The sequence below is a fragment of the Eumetopias jubatus genome, unplaced genomic scaffold, assembly GCF_037043125.1.
Source record: "Eumetopias jubatus isolate StellerSeaLion01/CBP00866 unplaced genomic scaffold, mEumJub1_p1.0 scaffold_10, whole genome shotgun sequence".
In the NCBI taxonomy this organism is placed as follows: Eukaryota; Metazoa; Chordata; class Mammalia; order Carnivora; family Otariidae; genus Eumetopias; species Eumetopias jubatus.
In genome coordinates this window covers 56,171,609-56,191,634 of record NW_028274816.1, presented here as the reverse complement: position 1 = coordinate 56,191,634, position 20,026 = coordinate 56,171,609, and the positions used below count along the sequence as shown (strand labels likewise).

Sequence of the window (20,026 nt, the reverse complement as noted above, 5' to 3'; positions counted from 1 at the left end):
GTCCTGGGGAGAAGCAGCAGGTGAATGCCATCTCTCTCCTCTGCAGGGTTAAGTCGAGGCCGTGGCCGGGGTTCCCGAGGTCGAGGGAAAGGGATGGGCCGGGGTCGTGGGCGAGGTGGCAGCCGAGGAGGAATGAACAAGGGCGGAATGAACGATGACGAAGACTTCTATGATGAGGACATGGGCGTGAGTTGACTCTTCATTTGGATCTGATGTTTAGCCAAGGCTTCCTTGGATTTTTTTTTTCCTCGAATGAGTTGGCCTCAGAGGCCAGTCCTGGCCTCCTGCTTCCATCAGCTGTTCTCCATGGGCTGATGAGTACTACTCCTCTCTTACGGGGAGGGGGCTGTGCTGCTGGTGAGACCCTGTTTTTAAAATCACATCTACGTAGCACCTGAGTCTCTGGAGGGGAAGGTTCCAGGTGACCCAGGTAGCCTGGAGAGTTTTATAGGAAGGCACGCATACTGCGTCTAGGAGGTGAATGTGTTCCCGCACCGGTGTGTGGTGCTCTTCAGGTGCCAGCACTCCATACCACGGGGCTCAGACTCCACACAGCCTCGGTGGTGGAGGTAACCTGCTGTTCGCTGCTCCTGTTAGTGAAGACGCTTCTGTCGAGGGAATGCTCGTCCCCGCCAGCCACCTTCTGTTCCTGTCAATCCCTTAGAACCTGTCTCTACCAGTCTGCATCGTTCCCCCCCCCCAACCCTTCCTTTTCATCCCCCTTTACGCTCACACTCTGTGTTCCTAACAGGACGGTGGCGGGAGCTACCGGAGGAGTGACCATGACAAGCCCCACCAGCAGTCTGACAAGAAAGGCAAAGTCATCTGCAAATACTTCGTGGAGGGGCGGTGTACGTGGGTAAGGGGCAAGTTAAAGTACCTGGGTGCTGGAGCAGGGCAGCAACCTCACAGAGGATGCTCGGGCCTCTGGGAATGTTCTAGAGACCACACTAACTGGGGGCAGTGGTCAGGTAAGGGTGGAAGTGATTGACTACCAAGAGATGGTTGGGAAGACTCCGGTCTTTTCTCAGACTAAGGAGCCAGAACATGATGACATGTCTGGGTGGTTTTTTGATGTTTTTGTTGGTTTGGGGGGCCAAAATTATCAGCCAGTCCAAATGGCCTCAAATCTATTAAGATTGATACTGATACCAAAGATGTAATATGTCTTGGTTAAGTTATCGAACTTTAATGTTGGAGAGGGAATTATTAAGCTCTCCGTGTAGTAGAGGTGGGAGAATCAGGCCAGCCTTGAATTTCACAGCAGAGTTCAATACCAGAAGCTGGGCTGATGACCACAGAGTTCTGAGGGCATAACCTGGTGGGAGTTCAGCCAGCCAGCTTTTTATTCAAGTACGATGGCAGTGGACGGATTCTGGCACACACATGCCCAGGGAATACTGTACCCGGGTATAGGCCTTAGAAAAAAATACGTATGTGAAACAAACGTATGCACATATAAGATGCTCCTCGTTATAGTCTCAGTTTGTGTTATTTTAAGAAGTTTGTAATACATCGGAAGAAAGATGAGCAGCCGTTCCTGAGAGTAAGGGGAAACAGCTATACAGAACAGTTTCTATATTGATCATCCGGGTTTGTGTCCTGAGTGTGTCTGACTTAGGATGATAGAAAATTGAGTTCCACCAGTGTAAACACTCAGACGTTGTTCCTCTGAAGGAGGTTGGTGCCCTGGTCACTGGCACTCTGGGGAACTTCCTACTTTTAAGAATGTCCGCCGTCTCTGAGCACGTGGCTTTTGTCCTCATGGTTCCATAGTGGCTGCTGTGCCTCTGGGCATCCCATCTAAAGGCTAAGAGGAAGGATGGGTGAAGGGATTTTTTCTCAGGCAGCATTGTCCTCCCTTGGGAACTTTGGCCTACATTTCATTGGCCAGGACTTCCTGGGAGGCTGGGGAATGTACCTCTCCAGCTGGGCACATTCTTCCCAAACAAAATGGAGGCTGTGTTAGGAAGAAAGAAGCATGGGGTTGGATACTGGCCAGTATGCGGCACCTGGTGAAAAATAGAGGGTGAGAGGAGGGAGAAGGGGGAGAGTAAGAGAGAAGTGCTCAGGGGCAGTGCGTGGAGCTTGGAGGAATGGGGTCGTGGGCAGGGGAGGCAGGGACCAAGAGAAGGGAGCTCACAACCTGTCAGAACTTTCCAGTTGGTGGGAAACTATGTCAGTGAGCCCCGCCCTTCCCTGTGGGGTATTCGTTTCTGTCATTGGTCCTCTGTGCTTCAGCCGGGGCAGAGTAGTACCTCCCATTGCAGGTGGGCATCGGGGAGGGCTTACTGGGCCCCACCCCCTTACCTTTTCCTTGCTTCTCTTCCAGGGAGACCACTGTAATTTCAGCCACGACATCGAGCTACCAAAGAAGCGAGAACTGTGCAAGTTTTACATCACCGGGTTCTGTGCCAGAGCGGAGAACTGCCCCTACATGCATGATATCCTTTGGTGCTCATCTCTGATAGGATGCAGGGCTCTCACCTCTTCCCTCCTCCCTGCCGACAGCGGCTGACCTTCGCTGCGTGCGCGCTCTCTGTGCCAGCGCTGGGCCGAGGTTTTGGCGTGTCTCGGTCTCCTTGAACCCTTACGTCTGTCTTGTGGCAGAGCCACTGTCCCTGTCCTGAAGATGAGGAAGCGGAGGAAGTGGACGCACAAACGGCCCGTGATTTCTTTATACAGACTCTCAAGACTAGCTGTACCCCTTGTCTGTTACCTTCTGAGACTTTTCCAGTGGGCTGTCTAATCTTGGGCACATCATTGACCTTTATTATTCCTGCTGAGTGAGGATCTGTAGACAGCAGGCCCCACAGCCAGTGTGGTGGGGCGGGAAGCCCTCCAGGGTAGGAGTCTAGGAGTCTCGAGCACCGGGGTCTCAACTCGGGTCTGCTGCCATCCCACTGTGCAACCCCAAGCCGCGCACTTTACCTCTCTGGGTTTCCACGTCTTCATCACCAAGACAAAGGGGGTTGGATTCTGCCCTGTGGGGGGGAAGGGTTGGGGTCTAGGAGCCGATGCTTTTGCCTTAACATGCCTTGAACGTGATTTTCCCTGTAAGTTGTACCACACGACCGGGAACTGCATTAATGGTGATGACTGCATGTTCTCCCATGACCCCCTGACCGAGGAGACCAGAGAGCTCTTGGATAAGGTAATGTTGGCGGGAACGAGGGGCCACACAGCTGCCTCCAGGGGAGCCAGTGGGCGTGCCTGCCCTTGACCTGGCGTGACCACGTGTCCGCCTGGCTTTTGTGTGGGACCAGACTTCCCACCTGCCTTGATCGGGAGCTGGGCTGTTTTAGGGAGGGAGGAAGGGCTGCATTCTTTTCTGCGGGGAGAATTGAGGTCCTCATGCCTGTATCTTCTCTCCGGCCAGGGGCCAGGGCAGTTCTCACGGGGCGGGGGCGGGGGCGGGGGGTAGGGAGAGGATGCTACATAAAAGGAATGCTGCCTGCAACCAAGGTAGCTATCTTTTAGAGAGCCCATGATGCACAGGGAGGAGGATGAGATTTGGGTGGGTTGTATTTTGATGGAAATGTCAAACGTTTCCTCCCCAGGCTTAAGGATTCTATGACAGGGAGATTGGAGGTTCTCTGGAGGGAGAAATCTCTCCGGTACAATGTGAGGCCTTCCTACCCAGTCGGCTCGAAACTCATCCTGGTATCTGTCGTTCTCCCTGAAGAGTCGTGAGGACTCCGGGGGCTCCCAGTTCTTGTCCTCGGGTTCCTAAAATTACATGCAGGGGAACCGGTGAGAGAGAACACGGGTCCTTCCAGATGAAGGCTTTCTGCCTTCTGGTGCACAGAAGGTTTGAGGCATTGGCCGGTGTTTTGAGAATGGCAAGGATTGAATCTGTGAGTAGCACATGGGGCAGTTTCGGGAGTCCGTCAGTGACTGCCCTGTTTCAGCTGTGGCCCAGGCCACCCTGGGGGTCAGGGGGAAGCACTGCACAGGCAGAGTGAGAAAAGACTTGCTGCTCATTTGCAGTGCAGTGGGAAACATTGTTCTCTTACCAGGCCCTCTGGGGAACTTAGTGCCCGAGGAATAGGATTTCCTATCTAGTAGATCTCTAGAGTCTGGTGATCTGACGGGGTAGAGAGGGGGAAGGTTGTGGCTTCCTTTCTCACATGGAGAGCCGAACAGTAGCTGGCTGAGCACTGCCCCCTGCTGGAGGTTTAGAGTTGGCGTTCTAAACCAGTGCTGTCCAAGTAGGAACACAGCCAAGCCACGTATGTGATTTAAATTTTTTAGTAGCTTCGTTAAAGTAGGAAAAAACCAACGAAATTTAGTTCAAGCAGTGTATGTTATTTAATCTGGTCTGTCCGTGTTCAAAGTATTATTTCAGCAAGTAATAATGAAAAATTAAGACATTTTGTATTATTATTATTACTATTTTTGTTACTGTGTTTTTGGAATCTGGTGCTAATTTTCTACTTAGAGCCCATATCATTTGGACTGGCTGCAGTTCGAGCGTCAGTAGCCACACGTGGCCAGTGACCACCACCTTGGTCAGCCCAGCTCTAGACGCTCTTGTAAAAACCCAAAGCAAACCAGAATGGCACATTTCAGCTTCCAGTTATAAATGTTTTTAAAGCATCAGTATCCTCCCTGATCTAAAAGCAAGTCTCAGTAGGTGAAAAATGAGTGTTGAACCTGGAAGAAAACCATACCGGAATTGAATCTCGGTGGTCAGAAAGGGAAACGGAGGATACATTCTGAGAAGGACCTAGGTTAACCCTGATGAAGGCATCCGGTCAGCCCTCATGCTGCAGCTTGTCAGCCGGGCCTGGGGCCTGGGGCTTCGGGGCGGCCCCTGGGTGCAGGCTGTGATGCCACTGACCCCTGGGCCTTGGCCACCTTCTCCCGAAAAGTCTGTCTCTTCTTCCTTCCTTCCTTCCTTCCTTCAGCTCTTTTTTCCCACTTTGCAGAGACATTTCTGTCTGTGCACATGTTGGTTTCCAGCCATCCATTCTAGGTTTGGAAGCGTGTTTGCTTCTCCACCCAGAGTCATCTGTTAGCATTTTGCCCTATTTGCTTTGTTACGTTCTCTCATTTTATTTTACATATGCGTGTGCGTTTTTTTTCCCTTGAACTTTGAGAGTCAGTTGCACACATTTTGGTTCTTTACTCTTAAATCTTCCCTTACACTTTTCTTTTTTATAGTCAGGTTTGTCAAGGTATGGTTTGTATCTAGTAAAATTCTCCGTTTAATGTAAAGTTCTGTGAGTTTGACAGAGTCTTGTAGGCACCCCAACATCTAGATGGAGGAAATTCACTCCTCCATCACCCCCAAAACTCTGTGCCCCTATAGAGTCAACGCCTCCCCATTCTCTAGCCTCCGCAAGCACTGACCCGTTTTCTGTCCCTATAGTTTGCATTTTCAAGAATGTTCTGTGAGTAGGTTTATACAGTATATAGCCTTTTTTTTTTAAGGTTTTATTTTTTTATTTGTCTGTCAGAGAGAGAGAAAGTGAGCACAAGCAGAGGGAGCGGCAGGCTCCCCGCTGAGTAAGGAGCCTGATGTGGGGCTCGATCCCAGGACCCTGGGACTATAACCTGAGGCGAAGGCAGACGCTTAACCGTCTGAGCCACCCAGGTGGCCCTACAGTATGTAGCTTTTTAAACATATGTGTGTGTATGTAATCTTCGGAGTCTGAGTTTTTTTACGTGCCATAACTCATTTAGAGCTCACGTTGTTGAGAGCAGTTCATAGCTGTTTGCTGCTGAGTGGTACTCTGTTGTGTGGATGATCTAAGTTTGTCTAGTTACCAGATGAAGAAGATCTGGATTGTTTCCAGTTTAGGGCAGAAACAGGATTTTTAGCCAACTGATACACATGGATTTCTTTAGCCTGATGAGTCTTGGCTCATGTGCCTTTGCGTGTCTGCAGGTGTTGACAGTCCTTTTCTGCTGAGAGGTCGCCTTGGCTTTTGGAAACTTTGGGCATCAGTCAGGATCCGTCCTGGTAGAGGAGGGCCCTGGTTGTCTCATCTGATGAGAGGGAACAGGGAGCGTTTGTCCTCGCGGGTGGAGAGGCCCGGGAACGGATTAACGGGAGGTCTGGAGCAGACATGCCCCTCTCCGAGTCTCTGGGCAAGGGCTGCACAGACAGTTTGGGTTCAGCTTTTCTGGTGGGAATGATGTTTTAATGTGTTTCGCGTGTCACTGTCTTGACCTCAAACGCGGGTCAGTCTCTGCTCTCACAGTGACACCGTGGCCCAAGGTGGGAGGTGGTGGGTAAGGAGGTGAGCTCGGGGAGCTGGTCTGGGTCCTGAGCTGGGGTCTGAGCGAGGGACGAGGCAAGCGAAGCCCTGGGGGTGGGGGCGTGTCCTCCCTCTAGCCAGCAGGCTGTGTGTGCAGAGACTCCTGCCGGGCATGGGCAGGGCCCACGGAGGTCAGAGCTTGGGGGGGGGGGCGCACTCACCGGGCGGCGGCAGCACTTACCGAGAGCAGCCCGTGGGTGAGAGCTCCGGTTGTCCCGTTAATCGTGCGTTTGTTAAGTGCCCAGCGTGTGCTGGCAAACCGCAGCGACCCCATCACCATAGCCTCGCTCCCCAGGGCTGGTGGTCTAAAGGGGAAAGGGACGTTGGCTGAGGTGTTTCCGGCTGGTGGGTGCTACAGAGAAGCCTGGTCACGACAGGCAGGCCTGGTCTCGGAGGCCAGCAGGGGCAGGTGTCAGGAGGCCCCCTGAAGGAAGAGCCCCGCCCCAGGGCAGCAGAGGAGGTCACACTGGTAGGCGGGATGGAGCGGGGCCTTCTGGGTGTGAGGTTGGGAGGCGAAGTGAGTGTGGCCCTTTCAGCGGCCAGAGCTGCCGCCCCCTCCACAGCAGGGGAGGAAGTTGTGGTCAAGGTTGTTCCTGTTTAATGAGGTGTATAACCTTGTTAGGTTTTGCCTTCTACCTGAGGGCATCAAGTTGCTGTTGTTGGAAGGATCTAGTGGTGCAGAGGCGTGGCCGTGTTTGTGATTGATGTTTGCTCTGTCGGTGCTCAGAGAGTGGTGGGAGAGACCAGAGACTACCTGGGGAGGCAAGGGCAGAGTCCCGGCCAGAGGTGGCAGGGCCCAGGATGGAGGGTGAGGTCGTGGAGGGCAGGTGAGGCACTCAGGAGGTCCAGGTAGTAGCTTGGGAACAGTGTGTGGGAGTGGGACCCTGACCCTGGCTTGGGGCTCGGTAAGTAGAGGGGCCATCATTCACAAGACCCCCCTCCCCCTTATGGCCGGCGGTGGAGGGGAAGGCACGTGGACTGAAGCGTGACAGGGCAGAGCGGCTTTGCAGATAGATGGGTCTGGGCGCCTCCACTCAGAGCTGGCAGTAACTGAAGGCTTGAGGGTGGGCGGGTCCTCGGGGCCTGGGAGGGGGAGGCCAAGGCGAGGCAGTGTGCAGAGGAGACCCCTTCCCCGCCTCGAGAAGAACACCAAATAGCAGAGCCAGGCTAGCCAAAGACTTGACTCTTTGTGCCCCCAGGTGCCCCAACCCCCTCACCTCTCCCATCCTCCTCTGTCCTGATATTAAAGAGCGAGCCCTGTTCTCTGGAGTCCAGGGAATGCAGAGGGAGATGCATTTGTTTGTCTTCTTTGCTCGCTGATCCAGCAAATGTGTGGCAGTGCCTAGCTTCTGCCGGGCACTGTCCTGGGCATTGGGGATTTAGTGGTGTGGAGATGAATCCAGTCCCCCGGCAGATCCTGATTACGCACTAGGATTGGGGCGCTGGCGGGAACATGCGGGGAGCCCAGAGGCACTCTGACAGGTTGACTTTCAGAGGCTCCGTGAGGAGGTGACCCCTGACCGGCCCCTAGAGTGAGTGACAGGAAGTAAAAGAGTGAGAGAAGCACGTGCTGAACAAGGGTGTCGGTCCCAGCAGCAGCTGCATGCCTGGGTGAGGAACCGGAAGGGGCCGAGGGGCCAGTTCACTGGGCAGGAAGCGAGCAGAACATGGGGGCAGGGAGGCACACGGGGCCTGCGCCTGCTTGGCTCCCCACTGAGAGCAGTGCTAAAAGACACTGCTGGTTCCGCAGTGTTTCCCACACAGCTCTAGGCATGTGTTAAGTGTGGTTCCAGTTCAGTAGGTGCCTCTGTGCTCCTGGTTCACACTCAGACTGCACCTGGAGTAGCAGGGCTCTAAGGGACAAAGGTTTCCATTGATCGATTGTCGAAGTATTCTAGCACTCTTGGACCCTGCTGTCTCTGGGTGCAGATACTGTTCCTGACGGTGAGGAGAGAGAAAAGCCGGGAACCACCTGACTCCCTCCTAGAGGCCCTGCTCCCACCACCTGCACTCCCACCATCCCTGGGTGCAGGAGCAGTGGTGTGGTCTTGTCTAGTGCCGAGGCTGAGATGCTAGGGCTGGGACATCTCCAAGCCCCAGGTTAGGATGCACTAAGGTGTCTTTGCTGAGGTCCCTGAGATGACCCAGGCCCAGTTCGATGGCCTGGGACCAAGCGGGTAGCCACCATGGGCAAAAGCTGGAGAAACCAGGCACCGTCTTCCTAGAGTCCTCACCCCATGCAGTCACGAGGGCTGTGCTTAATTCTTCAGGTTGTGACAGCACTTGAGGAATGTCCTCGACTGGGGATGCGTGTTGGAGGCTTGGTCAATGCCCACGGTGGCGCCTCTGCCTGGCATGTACCAAAATTCCAGAATCCCAGAAGGAGATATGGTGTGTGTCAGCAGAAAGCGCATTGTTTGTATAAACAGTTTAGTTCCAGTGAGCACCTCTTATTAGGGAATACTAGGGGGCCCCTCCCCCCGAAATCCAGGTTCCCAGACACCAGCCCCAGACCAAGGTTGCAAGCAGTCCTTCCAAAAAAAGCAGTCAAGACTGCTGTGTTAACTTTTCTGCACGGGATCCTAATTGGTGAGACATTCTGCTTGAATAGTTCATCTGCCCTGTATCCTGCTCCGTGCTGGGCCCCAGGCACGAAATAGTCCTGCCCTTACAGCGTTGACAGCCATTGGGTGAACCAGGAATCAACTGGAACACAGCTACACGTAAAATCTTACAGAGCTCGGGCAGTGCTTTGAAGGGTGTTGATAGTATTCCATCAGTGAACACAGGAGATCAGGACAGTCACACTGAGTTGACCTTTAGTAAGAGATCCCACCATTTAGGGGACACAGAGCCACTGTTAGGAATAGAGGGAAAGACAGACACCCAGGAAGAAAGCTGGTCCCAACTCGGGCGCCGCAGGGGAGGGAGATCAGCTGTCCATGGGCCTGGCACGGGGCTGGGTCCTCAGGGTCGAGGAGTCCCGGGTGCCATGGAAACAACTGAAGCCAAGTGGTGCAGCCCTGTCCTCTCCAGATACCCAGCCCTGCCTGTCAGGCCCTGTGGCTCAGGGTAAGAATTCAGGGTCTGATTACAAGTGTAGTGAGAGGCCCTTACAATCCAAACAGGACAGTGGCATATTAGTCAGCCGGGAAATAGGCAGCAACATGCTACAGGACCCGTAAACCTGGCAAGCATGCTGAGTGAAAGAAGCCAGTCACAAAAGGCCCCACGGCGTGTGCTTCTGCTTGCGTGAACTGTCCAGAACAGGCAGATCATGGAGATGGCAAGCAGATGAGTGGTTGCCAGGGTCTAGGGGAGGGGGAGTGACGGCTAACGGGTATGGGGCCTTCTTTTGGGGTGATGGGAAAGTTCTGGAACTAGGTCCAGGTGGTGGTTGTATAACCTCATGACTGTACTTAATACCATTGAATTGCTTAGAAGGGGGAAGCTATACCTTTTGTGTTATGTGTGTTTTGCTGCAAACAGGAGTGCCCCCCCCCCCGCCAGAGGGTCACAGAGTGGATGCGGCAGCCGCGTGGGATGATGATTTTTGTGCCAAAGAGGCTTTGTGCTCCTTGACTTTATGCTTGTGTTTTTGGGTTTTCCTCAGAACATTCGTCTCCCCATGTGGGAAGCGCCTTCCCTGACTCCTCCCGGCCCTCTCTCTCTTTGTTCTCACCCGCAGATGTTGGCTGACGATGCAGAAGCGGGCGCTGAGGATGAGAAGGAAGTGGAGGAACTGAAGAAGCAGGGCATCAACCCCCTGCCCAAGCCACCCCCGGGCGTGGGCCTCCTGCCCACCCCTCCTCGGCCCCCCGGGCCCCCGGCCCCGACCTCTCCCAATGGCAGGCCCATGCAGGGCGGCCCCCCGCCCCCACCCCCACCCCCGCCCCCACCCCCTGGGCCCCCCCAGATGCCTATGCCAGTGCACGAGCCACTGTCGCCCCAGCAGCTGCAGCAGCAGCAAGACATGTACAACAAGAAGATCCCCTCCTTGTTTGAGATCGTGGTGCGGCCCACGGGCCAGCTGGCTGAGAAGCTGGGTGTGAGGTGAGTGCCCTGGGCCCCCAGAGTCAGGCTGCTGGAGCGGCTCTGGCCTTAGCCAGGCTCCCCTATGCCAGGGGCCTGTCATTGTGAACCTGGTCTGGAGCCCTCAGGGACCAACCATGTGGACACATCCGTGTCTCCTCAACGGCGTGGCCGCCATTCTTGCTCTGCAGCCCCTCTCATGGGCACCATTTCTTCCTCCTAGGTTCCCTGGACCCGGAGGACCCCCGGGGCCAATGGGCCCTGGGCCCAATATGGGCCCCCCGGGGCCAATGGGGGGCCCAATGCATCCTGACATGCATCCTGACATGCATCCCGACATGCACCCGGACATGCACCCCGACATGCACCCTGACATGCCGATGGGCCCTGGCATGAACCCTGGCCCGCCCATGGGACCCGGTGGCCCCCCAATGATGCCCTATGGTCCTGGAGACTCCCCACATTCTGGAATGATGCCCCCCATCCCGCCATCCCAGAACTTCTATGAAAACTTTTACCAGCAGCAGGAGGGCATGGAGATGGAGCCAGGACTCATTGGGGACACAGGTACGCAGGCCGGGGTTGGGGGGCTAGGGAGGCCGCTGCGGGTGGCACTGGGGAACGTAGGGAAAACTTGGGTTTTCTCCTCTGTCCAAGTCTTTTCAGAGCATGAATCCAATTCCATCTCTGTCCCGTGAGTGGTTGCACGTTTTCAGTGATGGGGGGGTTCACTACCCTGTTGAGGTTGAAAGGAGTCTCGTGATATCAGTGTAATTTATTTAACGTTTTACACATTTTGCTGGGTGCGCCTGGAATCGGGACCGTGGGAAGTCAGAGGGGTGGGTGTAGAGTGGTGTTGGACTCTGAGGCGGAGGCACCCTCTCCAGAGCGGCCTCCTTCCAGACGGTTCTCGGCTTGGAGCTGCCGGTGTAGGCCTTGTGCCTCTGCTTGTTTTGTCCCCACAACCGACCGTCTTCCTTCCTTCTTTTCTTCCTTCCTTACGCAAACAAGAAGGTGTGTTGGTAACGACTCAGACGTGTGCCGGTCACGGTGGTCGGCCGACTGTGCCGCAGCCAGGGAGGTCCTGTGCGGCCTTTGGGGGGGGGGCGGTGCGCCCGCTGCTGCCACGGGGCTGCCGTGGTCCTCGCCTCAGCCACATTGTAGTTGAGGGAACCAGACAGAAACGCATAAGTGAGCGCGTAAGCTCATTTCAGCACTGATCATTTCTCGAGAAAGTCAGGCGGAGTGCTTGTGGCAAGAGGGTCGGTGCCACAGGGGGACAGTCAGCAGAGGCCTCCTTGAGAAGGGCTGTGAAGGGGCGGAGGCCGAGGTGCAGAGGCCCCCGCCCGGCGGCTCGGGTGAGAAAAACAGAGGCGGCTGTGTGGCATGGAGAGGGCAGGCGGGGGAGAGAAGTCCCTGCGTGGGACTTGGACAGCCCCGGCGAGGTGGCCGCATGGGAAGAACGATTGGGTTCAGGCAGAGGCCTTCGAGGCTGACGGATAGTAGGGGCTGCAGTGGATTCGGGGAAGCTTCCGGGGCGCTGTGGAGGCTTCTGGGCAGAGGTGGCTGCGACAGGGTAGGAAGTAGCAGGGCCAGGCTTCGTGGTGTGGAGATGGCGCCAGGGGCCGGTGTGCCTCCTCGTACTCGCGTCATAGGTGGGAAGGAGCAGCTGGGGCAGAGTCACTGGGTGGAGGCTCCCGCCGTCCCTTTGCCAGGAAGTCCTGCCGGAGAGGGGCAAGTTGTTGGCTGGGGAGCACCCCTGCTTTGGCCGCCGTGTTAAGCAAGGAGTCCCATTTGACAGCCGTGCGGAAATCTGGAGGGGCTTCAGGGAGACTACCTGGGAGTGTGTGGTGTCTGGGTGGTGTCGGAGCCATGGGAGCAGGTGTTTGGGGCAAGGAGCAGGAGCTTTAGAGAGAGCAGTGACATGTTCTCAAGTGAGGAAGGCAGGCTGTGTGAGAGGGGGTGCCGTGGTTCCCACGGGGCCCCTCTGTCTTTCCTAAATATACGTAAAATGTATGTGGAAAAAGGTCTGGGTGTGGAGGGAAAGCAAGTCCGTCAAGCTTGTTAACAGTAGATCTCTCTAGAGTAATTGGCTCTAATTCCCGTATCAGGATCGCTCAGTGGTTTTTACTGTGTTCACAGTCGTGCAGCCTTCGAGAAATTTGCTCTGGGCCGTGCAGGGGGGCCTGGGGCCGTTGTTCGCTGAGCGTGCCCAGCTCCGCGCTGGGGCGCCGCATAGCGTAGGCTTGCCCACCAAGTTCACATGTCCCCGAAGTTCAGGGGCTAGAAGGAGGTGACCTTTTATTTTCCACTTTATATGCTTCGTGGATGAAATATTACAAATCATTTTCATCCTTTAAGTTTAACTTAAATTACAACACTGGCCACCTTCAGACGCTCAGTAGCCAGCCCCAGGGAGGATAGTGGTGGCCGAGTCACACAGTGCAGATACGGAGCATTTCCTCACTGCAGAACATTCTGTGTGGGGGGCAGCGCCGACCAGATATCGTCTGTCTCAACACACACGCACACGCACACGCGCGCAGCCTCCACGTGTGGCAGTGCCACTCCCCCACCTTGGCTTGGTTGTGGGTGGAGTTTGGGGAGGTCAGCTGCTGATGCTAGGCACCTGCCTGCCCTCAGGAGTGAAGGCAGACCCTTCAGCCTTGTACTTCCTAGACGCCGTGTAGGAGGAGCGCCCCCTCCCCGCCCCCTGCTCTTAAATGCAGCAGCATGCTCAGGAACGGGTGCAGAGCTTGGGAACCCGTAAAGGAGGGAGGAGAAGGAATCAGCCAGGAGTCTCTGGCTAGACGTGTGGCCATAGCCACAGTTTCGTTATTTCCTTCTGTTTATAAGTCTTCGTTCACCGTGGTTGAGCTCGTATTACGAGCTCACTATGAGATGCAGTGCTTTTCGTTTCTGGTTATTTCAAAGAAACCGTAAAATGAACGTTCATTGCCAGTAATAAGAAGAAATCAGAAGCACGTGGGGTCAAAAGTGAAAGATGCTTCAGCTCTCTCTCCCGAATCTCATTCCCAGAAAACAGAGGGACTGTTTTCTGTCTGTCTTCAAAGCCTTTTCTTTGCATTTTATAAACATCTGTATGACGTGGCGTCTTGTTTTCACTTCATGAGCATTTGCCCACATCACTAAATCGTGCTGTGAACCCCATTTTCAGTGGCTGCATCCTGGGTGGGGATACCCTCGTTGGCCGCTCCGTTCCCTGCGGTTGGGCTTTCTGTGGGGACCGTCCTGGGGAGGGTAGGAAGGGACGGGCTGCACATCGTCACCCATCACCACTGGGGGGTGGTTCACCAGTGAAGGGCGCACAGGGGGGTTGGAATTGGCGCCGTGAGGCCCTTCCCGACATGAACCCTCGGTTCTTCCCTGCCACAGAGGACTACGGGCACTACGAAGAGCTGCCGGGGGAGCCTGGGGAGCACCTCTTCCCCGAGCACCCTCTGGAGCCCGACAGCTTCTCTGAGGGAGGGCCCCCAGGCCGGCCGAAGCCGGGCGCCGGTGTCCCCGACTTCCTGCCCTCAGCCCAGAGGGCCCTGTACCTGAGGATCCAGCAGAAGCAGCAGGAGGAGGAGGAGAGAGCGAGGAGGCTGGCTGAGAGCAGCAAGCAGGACCGGGAGAATGAGGAAGGCATGTGTCCTCCCCAGGGGCAGGGGCTTCCCCAGGCCACTGTGCAGTGGAGAGGTGGGGAATGCCTAGGTGGGGTTTTGTGTTGGAAAGGAGCCTGTGGCCAGGGAGGACCCTTGCCCAGGACCATGAAGCCAGGCTGGGGCTGCTGCATTGCTTGTCCCTGAGAAAATTCGAAGTCAGGGCTGCCCTTCGGTGTCTTTGGGGGTCAAGAGAGACCCTGATCCCATAGAGGAGGGAGGTGGGCTGGTCCCTGGAGGAGACAGCAGCCAGCAGGATTTCCCTTCTGAGCCCTTACAGAGGAGGCTCAAAGGAGATGCTCACAGCTCCCCTTTCCCTAGACCATGTTCTCAGGAAGTCAGCAGATGACAGCTAGTCGCTGACATAAACCAGTAATAAAAGTCCTAGCTGCCAGGTCGCTTGGTGCCACACAGTGGATCTGATGGCATCCAGCCCAGGAGGAAATGGGGCGGACAAATGGTGTCTAGAACCAGGAGCCGGAGGCCACGGGTGGCCCTTGTAGGAGCCCTGGAGCAGGTGGGGACAGCGCCCTCCCTTGGTGGCTCCGGTTTCACCTGCCTAGAAGGTTGGACTTCGGCCAGTTTGTGAGCCAGTTTCTGAGTCGGCCCACCCGGCCCCGCCTCTTCCCAGCCGGTGACTGCCCTTCCCCTTCCCCTTCCCCAGGACATGGTAACGCTGCGAGGGGCCTGGGGGCCAGTGTCTGGGAACCCCGAGCGCAGTGAGAGTGGAGTCAGTGGTAGCTGCTCCCAGGTGCCCAGAGCTGGGCCTGCCAATGGTGGGACCGCAGGCCACGGGGGGTGAGGACGAGGTGGCAGAGCCCTGGGCTAGGACCCTGAGCTCAGTCCCTGCTCTGCCCCCATCTCATGGTGCTGTCCACACCTCCGCTTTCTCGTCTGTCAAACGGGCATGATAACAACACTGCCTCCCGGGTGGTCGTGAGAGTAAGACAAAGCACTTAGAGCAGTGCTGGCACACGGGGAAAGGTCTAGAAACGTTAGCCGGTGACCTGCCATGCCCGGCGGCTCAACCCACCTGAGCTCAGTGGCCGTTCATGGCAGCCCACGGAGGGAGGGGAAACAGGTTCTCCAAGGTAAGAGGCAGAGGAGCCATTCACCCAGCGGGCTGCTGTGGGGGTCCAAGAGGGCTGGTGGCAGACGGTCACTCATGTTCCTCTGCCTCTCTGTTCTTTCTTAGGTGACACTGGAAACTGGTACTCGAGTGATGAAGATGAGGGTGGGAACAGCGTCACTTCCATCCTTAAGACCTTGAGACAGCAGACGTCTAGCAGACCCCAGGCTTCCGTCGGGGACCTGAGCAACAGTGGGCTGGGGGATCCCCGCCTCCAAAAAGGACACCCCACAGGAGGCCGGCTGGCTGACCCTCGCCTCAGCCGGGACCCCAGACTCACCCGCCACGCCGAGGCTTCCAGCGGGTCTGGCCCAGGAGATACAGGGCCCTCCGACCCTCGGCTGGCCCGCTCCCTGCCCACCGCCAAACCCGAAGGCAGCCTTCATTCCAGCCCTGCAGGCCCCAGCAGCTCCAAGGGGTCTGGACCACCCCCTACAGAAGAGGAGGAAGGGGAGCGGGCCCTGCGGGAGAAGGCCATGACCATTCCCCTGGACCCTCTCCCTGGGCACCCGCTGCGGGACCCGAGGTCACAGCTGCAGCAGTTCAGCCACATCAAGAAAGATGTGACCCTGAGCAAGCCGAGCTTTGCCCGCACGGTGCTCTGGAACCCCGAGGACCTGATCCCCCTGCCCATCCCCAAGCAGGACGCGGTGCCCCCTGTCCCTGCAGCCCTGCAGTCCATGCCCACCCTGGATCCCAGGCTGCACCGTGCCACTGCCACAGGGCCCCCCAACCCCCGACAGCGCCTGGGCACCTCCACAGAGCCCGGCGCATCTGGCTCCAACCTGCCTGACTTTGAGCTCCTCTCTCGCATCCTTAAGACGGTCAATGCCACGGGCCCCTCAGCGGCCCCTGGCTCCAGCGACAAGCCCAGTGACCCCCGGGTGCGGAAGGCACCTACCGACCCTCGGCTTCAGAAACCAGCAGACTCCGCTGCCTCCTCCCGGGCTGCCAAGCCTGGCCCCACCGAAGCATCCTCTCCAGCCGGCAGCCCCAGCGGGGAGTCCTCCCCACCAGCCACCGCCCCCTATGACCCCCGAGTACTGGCTGCCGGCGGGCTGGGCCAAGGCAGCGGAAGTGGGCAGAGCAGCGTGCTGAGTGGCATCAGCCTCTACGACCCCAGGACTCCCAACGCAGGTGGCAAAACTGCAGAGCCGGCTGCCGACGCAGGAGCCCAGCCCAAGGGCCCTGAGGGCAATGGCAAGAGCTCAGCCGCCAAGGCCAAGGAGCCCCCATTCATCCGCAAGTCCGCCCTGGAACAGCCGGAATCCGCGAAATCCTCTGCGGACGGGGGCGCTGCCACGGCCACGGACAGATACAACAGTTACAACCGGCCCCGGCCCAAGGCCGCGGCGGCCCCCCCCGCTGCCCCAGGCGCCCCGCCGCCAGAGGGCGCCCCGCCCCAGCCCGGCGTGCACAGCCTGCCAGTGCCCACCCTCTTTGGGACCGTGAAACAGACGCCCAAGACGGGCTCCGGGAGCCCATTTGCTGGCAATAGCCCAGCCCGCGAGGGCGAGCAGGACGCGGGGTCCCTGAAAGATGTTTTTAAAGGTTTTGACCCCACTGCCTCCCCCTTTTGCCAGTAGTGTTAAGCTGGAGTCAAGCGCTCCCTGCACCCCACCCTTCCCAGGGCAATATTTAAGGGCAGCAACCAGAGTTGGGAACTTGGGGGGAGGGGGGCTCTGGGTTTTTTTTTTTCCCTTTTGTTTTTTCTCTCCATGTGTCTGTCTCTCTCTCTCTCTTCTCTTTCTCTTTTTCTCTCTTTTTTAATAGTACTTTCGTTACAACATATAAATTGTATATAACCATTTTCAGTCCGTTCTGGTCAGTGCTGCAGGGCTCCCAGGCTCCCACCAAGAAAACCTGCACGTGACCAGTTTCAAGTCCCCTGGGCCTCAGCCCTAGCTGGCACTTCCTCTGTCCAGGCTCAGTTCAGGGACTCTCTAAAGGCTGGAGCCCCAGTCTGGTGGCTGGGGGTCCGGTGGGTTTTCTGGGCAAAGCTCGGCCCCTCCTCCGCCCCCTGCCCACCCCCGAGGACAAAGGGAACAGTAGGTGTCCGAAGGCACTGAATGCTGCTCACCCCACATGAGCGAGGAGAGATGAAGCCGAGACAGTGGTCAGGCCCTGCATGGGAGCAGGTCCAGGTGTTTCTAGAACCCCATCCCTTCTGCAGGGGGCAGGCCCTGACGACCTGCTTCAGAGACCGAAGGAAGGAGACAATTTGAGAGAAAGGCAGAGAGCCCTCGGAAGCTGCCTGGCCCAGAAGAAGCAGAGCCCCATCTGCTCCTGTCTCCGGATTCGCACACCGGCCTCCCTGCCGCCCTCCGTCCAGAGTTCGTCCTCAGACCCACACCCTCTGCCCACATCAGAAGACTCCAGGGTGAGAGATGGACCTGGAGGTGGCAGGGCTGGTGTGGGGCGGCATACCCCAAAAGCTGCCTCCAGGAGGCAGCCTTCGCGTGTTTTCTGTCAGTATTAGCTCCTGTCCTGTCCTGTCCTGTCCTGTCCCGTCCCGCCGTGGCCATGCCTCCTCCCCTCAGGCTGGGGGTCTTTCCTGGTCCTTAGGAGCCAGAGCACCCAGTGTGCTGGCCCCAGCCCCTCAGGGGATAGCTCAAGGATCCGTGGCATGGCCACTCCACCAGGCTCCCGACGGAGCCCCAGGTGGTTCTTGGCAAAGTGTTTCTACTCTCCGCTTGCTTTGAACCTCCTTGCACCGTGTCTAACTTAGGGCCTATGGTTTTGGTGTGTGCGGTTTTTTTCTCAGCTGACTGGTGCATGGGTTCAGAGGTGTGTCACAGTATTGGATTTTGGGGGCTTGAGGAAAGGGCAGGAGACTAGCCAGGGCAGGGTGGGGCTGTCGGGCCCTCTCCAGGAGACGGCCCAGCAGGAACCCCGCTTGCAGGTGGAGGGTGCGGAACCAGAAACCTACATCGTGCTCCCCTCCTCCGGCTGAGCCGGGATGGGAGCAGAGACGTCTGCACAGGGCTCCCCCACCTGCCCCAGGACCCTGGCTGAGATCCAGCCCTGTCCATAGAGCTCCGGAGGAGGCCCGTCCTGTGGTGGTGGCCTGGGGAGACCAGCCCATGGCTCGGGGGTCCTTTCCACTTTTGTGTAAGCATGTGCTGGCCGTCTCTTGCCTTTTTCTTCTCATCCCATTCACCCCACCTGCCTTGCTTAAGGCCCCCACCTATTCCTTGCTAATAATGAGGAAACCTGATGACCCAGCCAAAGGGTTTCCCCTCCCACCTCCTTGGGGTGGGAGGTGAATGAGGCTCCTATACCAAACCCCTCTCCCCAGAAAAAAGAGAAAACAGTTATTGAGTTTGGGGCCAGAAGCTAGGGCGGGAGAAGGCAGCCCACAGGGTCAGTGCGCCGTGATCAGGTTGGTTTGGTTTGTCTCTGTCTTTTTTGTTTTTGTTGTTTTTAAACAATCATTAGTGAGATTTTTCTTCAGCCACCAGTGTTGGCCTTGAAGCAGAGGGCTGCAGCCCTTGGTGTTTGTAAAAATAAGTAAGAATACACAGTGTGGCTATGGGTTTTTTTTTTTTTTCCCCTCCCTCCTTTGAGAATTTTCTTTTGTAAAAGCAAAATTAAATACTTTTTTAAAACCGAAATCTGTGGATGAAATAGAAGCTGGAACCCTCCTGTCGGAATATTCAGCCTAAGAACCTCATGGGACTATGAATTCCCCCGAAATTTTCATTTGCCATCAGGCCAAGCTTTTAAAAACAAAATGTTCTCTAACCAGGATTGTAACAAAAGTGTAAATACTACTTCAGAGTTGAGAGTTGATGGTGCAAATATGTATATAACGTACTGTATTTTTACAATGATCATCGCATGACTGTCCCAGCCCCCTTTTTGTACTCCTTATCTGTCTTCCAGAAATGTCACCTGCCCTTTCTCCTGTGGTCTCTTAATCCAATAATTGTATTACTGCCATTAAAGGATGCAGTTATTTTAAAACTCCTGCAGTCTTGCCTCTCTGTGCTGCCCCCAGCATCCCTCTCCCTGGGAATGACAAAACCTAGATCTGTTCTCTGGGTGGCTGGCCCCTGGGTGACATTCGTGATGACACTGGGGGATCAGGGCCTCCAAACAGCCTACACTTAGCTGTTGGCACCTGCCTCCCACGGTTCCCGGGCCCCCGCTTTGGGCCAGTGTTAGCATTCAGAGTTACAGTGGTGTGCTCCACGGCCCCACCCCTGCACAGCGCACGGAAGGGGCCAGTGGTGAACAAGCAGGGCAGTGGGCTGGCTGCTAGGGATGCGAAGAAACGGGAGCCCTGACCACTACAGACTGTGTCTCCTCAAAACGGATGTTAACACACCTATCCCCCCCACCCCCCGTATTAGGAGGTGAGGCCTCTGGGAGGTTGGGAGGTAGTGAGGTCAGAGGGATGGAGCCCTTCCACGGGTTGCCCGGCTAAGCTGGTGAGCTCTAAATTGATGTCAATATTTCAGGGTGTAGTCTTTGAATTTCTTCCCATTCATCCGTATTGAGTGAGGATGATTTCACCTGCAATTCAAAACTCCCAACTCAGCTGGCTTAAACAGGAGTCTCGCAGCTTGGGAAGGTCAACAGGGCGGTTCTGGGTTGGTCAAGTTGGACTGTAAAGTCACACGGGTTTGGGCCGGCTTTCATACTGCTGGCTATCCCCTCATGATTGCAAGATGGTGAGAGCACCTGGCAGCCTCCGCCTCGCCTGGCCAAGTGCAGAAGCAGGTAAGGAACACCTATATTTACTCATGAGCGAGGGAACACTTCCTGGAAACTCCTCAGCATACTTTCCTGTCTGATCTCATCAGCTCTCCCTGTGTTGGTTGCTGGCAAGAGGGTCAATGAAGTCTCATGTTCCATGCTTAGACTAATCAAAGATCCAGCATCCTGAAGCCGAGGATGCAAACACCTGCATGGCTCGCAATGTGGGGGAG

The 20,026-nt window shown here is 56.3% G+C and overlaps 1 protein-coding gene across 1 annotated transcript in view; it reads left to right on the top strand.

The window, feature by feature from the left end:
* The window catches only part of ZC3H4 (zinc finger CCCH-type containing 4), a 40,778-nt gene extending 21,720 nt beyond the window's left edge, over positions 1–19,058 (top strand). The window contains exons 7-14 of the mRNA XM_028087829.2: positions 47–186; positions 752–859; positions 2,333–2,444; positions 3,045–3,154; positions 9,955–10,319; positions 10,522–10,865; positions 13,695–13,946; positions 15,159–19,058. Coding sequence (XP_027943630.1) covers positions 47–186; positions 752–859; positions 2,333–2,444; positions 3,045–3,154; positions 9,955–10,319; positions 10,522–10,865; positions 13,695–13,946; positions 15,159–16,678 — 2,951 coding nt within the window. The 3' untranslated portion in view covers positions 16,679–19,058. The remainder of the gene's footprint in view (positions 1–46; positions 187–751; positions 860–2,332; positions 2,445–3,044; positions 3,155–9,954; positions 10,320–10,521; positions 10,866–13,694; positions 13,947–15,158) is intronic.
* Positions 19,059–20,026: the final 968 nt, after the last annotated feature.